Raw genomic sequence first — 2924 nt, 5'->3', positions numbered from 1 at the left:
CGATTCTATAGCTTGAAATATAGCTTAAAAGACACAAACAGTTTGCCAACAGTGCATTTTGTTGTTGTTGTTGGTGGCTAAAATATTATTGGTACTATGACGCAAATATTTGGCATACCCTGGCATTTTAAAAGTTCTCCGCCTATGATTACGACATAATAGCAATTTACACGTTGATTATTTAAAAGGGCCTAAACACACTCAAATGTACATCGCTTTAATAGATAGAGTGTGTTTTTTCTAATTCCAACGACACCTTACTTGTTTTAATCGGTTCTTTATAACCAAAGATATTCCAGCTCAAACACCGTGAAATTCATAAAACTGATTTGAAAGTTGCGTGGCGAAAAAATTGAGAAGTGTACTACCCACGTGACAAATCACATCACAAAATTGTTGAAGCGTGGCCGCTCTCATTCAGAAACACTGAGAAAGGCGAGAGGCAATGTTTTTAGCGAAAAACGAAAGAACAAAAAAAACGCAGGTTTCGCTTTTACGAATGAATCAGTCACGTGACTAGTACGTTCCTACGTCACAATCACGAAGCTCGTAGTAAAAAAAGGATAGCGCTAGAGATCACTGTTTGAGGACGAATATCTACGCCTATACTGGACCAATTTTAATAAGCAAAGTATTTTTGGAATCAATAAAACCGTCGCTTTATGAATTTACCATAAAAAATAAAAGTGACGTGGGGTGTGTTTAGGCCCTTTAAATAATAGCAGCGGTTGTCCCCTTGAATATTTAACCTGCAAGTGCTTGAAAATAGGTTGGATCTTTGCCTTACTTTCACGTATGTGCATTAAAGTATAGATAATTTGCAAAAAATACTTCGTACACGCGTAAAGTAATGCCTCGATTTAAAAAACTTACTGACAGCAAGGATAGCATAGCTATCTCATAGGAAAAATAATTTATTCAAAACATGTCTTCAGTTTTATTACATTTGAAATAATTTATAGAAATACCCATCCGTTGCAACACACTTCCAACTAAAAATGAGTTAATCGCCAGCCTCACTTCCAAGATCTCAAACTTTATGCCGCCATGCGTTTCTGACGTCACATGGACGAAGTGCGTTCAGCTTGTATGCACAGGAAATAAAAACGTTTTGCCTTTCCCAATCAAGATTATTGCCAAATAACAAATATCTGCCGATTATAACAACTTTAAAACCTAAATAAAAGGTCATTATACCTGGCGCAAATATAAACCGCTTTTCGGCAGAAAGTCGTAGTTAATATAGAATATAGTAGGGTGGGGGAAGATGGGACACCTTTTTATCCTATTTTCTCGTCACATTTGGTAGCAAACAAAGAAAATTCAAATAATTATAGAACTGTATCCTCACGACTCCCATATACCGTTGTTAATTGTTTAAAACACGATATAAATATTTGGTTATTACGTTCTAAAGGTGTCCCATCTTTCCCCACCCTACTATATTTATTTTTAATAAGGGTACCCTGGATTGTCACAAGTGAGGCGCCTATGGGCCGCGGGCCACATTATCATGTAAGACCGAAAACTGTCTGCGGGCCGCTTAAAATCGCGTCGCGGGCCGGATTTGGCTCGCGGGCTGTAAGTTACCCGTCCCTGATCTAGTGTCAACTGTCAAGGCTGTTACCTTGGTAATAAGTTTTTGTTAAGTGCAAAATGGGCAAATTATTTTTTATAAACTATTTGTATTTAAAACGATGTATTGCCACTAATCATTTTTAATTATATGAAATATAAGGTCATTTCTGCTATATTTTTTAATCCTTTAATAGTACTAAATCTTCTGGGATCTACATTGCCCCTAATAAATGCTTTCCATCAAATTAAACAGCTGAGTTTAAAGATGGGGATGCTTATCCTGTGGGACTTATACCAGTTGGAACAAAGATTTGCTCATTAGAATTCCGTCCAGGAAAGGGTGCCCAGATCGCAAGATCTGCAGGTGCTTACTGCACTGTATCACGCAAAACCAATACTAACACTGTAGTCCAGGTTTGAAAACAAAATTTACTCTTTAGGTATTTTAAAAATGTATAGAGATTAGTAAAGTTAAAAATAATAATATATAAAACCTTTGTTCGTCGTTTAAATTACGGTTTATCCTTCTAGATGCCTTCCAAACGAGAAATTATGATCAGTTCAAGTTGTGTGGCAGTTATTGGCCGTGTATCAAATGTAGGTCATGATGATGTTAAATGGGGTTCGCCACAAAGGTTAAGGGAGTATGGGCTCCGTCCTAAGTCAGGTTGGTGTAGATATATGAAATGGAAACATACTTTTTTTAGCATAGAAGAAATCATTTTTATTTCATAGACGTACTATTTATGACTTTGTATGACATTAAATCCGCAAGTATCTAATTTTATATTTAAAGGTCGCCCCAATATAAAACGTGATGGTCGGTTTGGACGAAAAATCAAACCACCCAAGCATACAATTGTAATTGGAGACAAAGCATTGCACCAAAGAACTACAGACTTTAATGAATAGGCTCCAATAAATTTGTTTGTTTTGTACCACATCTGTGGGTTATTTTTTTCATTCATTCTAGCATATGACTTGGTGGTTAGATTCCAGGGAGTAACGTTAAATTATTTATGTTGTATATGTCTGCACAGTTTCATATACACTTTCAACAGATAAACGAAGTTGATGACAGGCTAGGCACATTAGTTATGCTTTACTTTAATATTGTGATTCATTTTGGTATTTTCCAATATATTTATAATCTAAATTGCCTAAAATAATTTGTTATGACTGCTCAAACACTCCAGAAGTTTTATGGCACCATACAGAAGTATTTAAACAGTTTTGATATATTATGAATGAATGTATGTAACTTATTTATCCTGGTCGTTATATAGCACAGGTATACTCCGGTGCCGTGGATAGTGGTTAGCGCGCCTGCCTGTAACCCAGAGGTA

General features: G+C 36.0%; 1 protein-coding gene across 1 annotated transcript in view; it reads left to right on the top strand.

Moving 5' to 3' along the window:
* Positions 1–2737, top strand: part of LOC100186731 (39S ribosomal protein L2, mitochondrial) — a 6318-nt gene extending 3581 nt beyond the window's left edge. Inside the window, exons 4-6 of the mRNA XM_002128706.5 lie at positions 1832–1992; positions 2110–2245; positions 2375–2737. Of these exons, the coding sequence (XP_002128742.3) occupies positions 1832–1992; positions 2110–2245; positions 2375–2490 (413 nt within the window). The 3' untranslated portion in view covers positions 2491–2737. The remainder of the gene's footprint in view (positions 1–1831; positions 1993–2109; positions 2246–2374) is intronic.
* Positions 2738–2924: the final 187 nt, after the last annotated feature.

This window comes from Ciona intestinalis, chromosome 8, assembly GCF_000224145.3.
Source record: "Ciona intestinalis chromosome 8, KH, whole genome shotgun sequence".
Lineage (NCBI taxonomy): Eukaryota > Metazoa > Chordata > Ascidiacea > Phlebobranchia > Cionidae > Ciona > Ciona intestinalis.
Note: the sequence above shows the minus strand (reverse complement) of the source record. Positions and strands in the feature narration are given on the sequence as shown.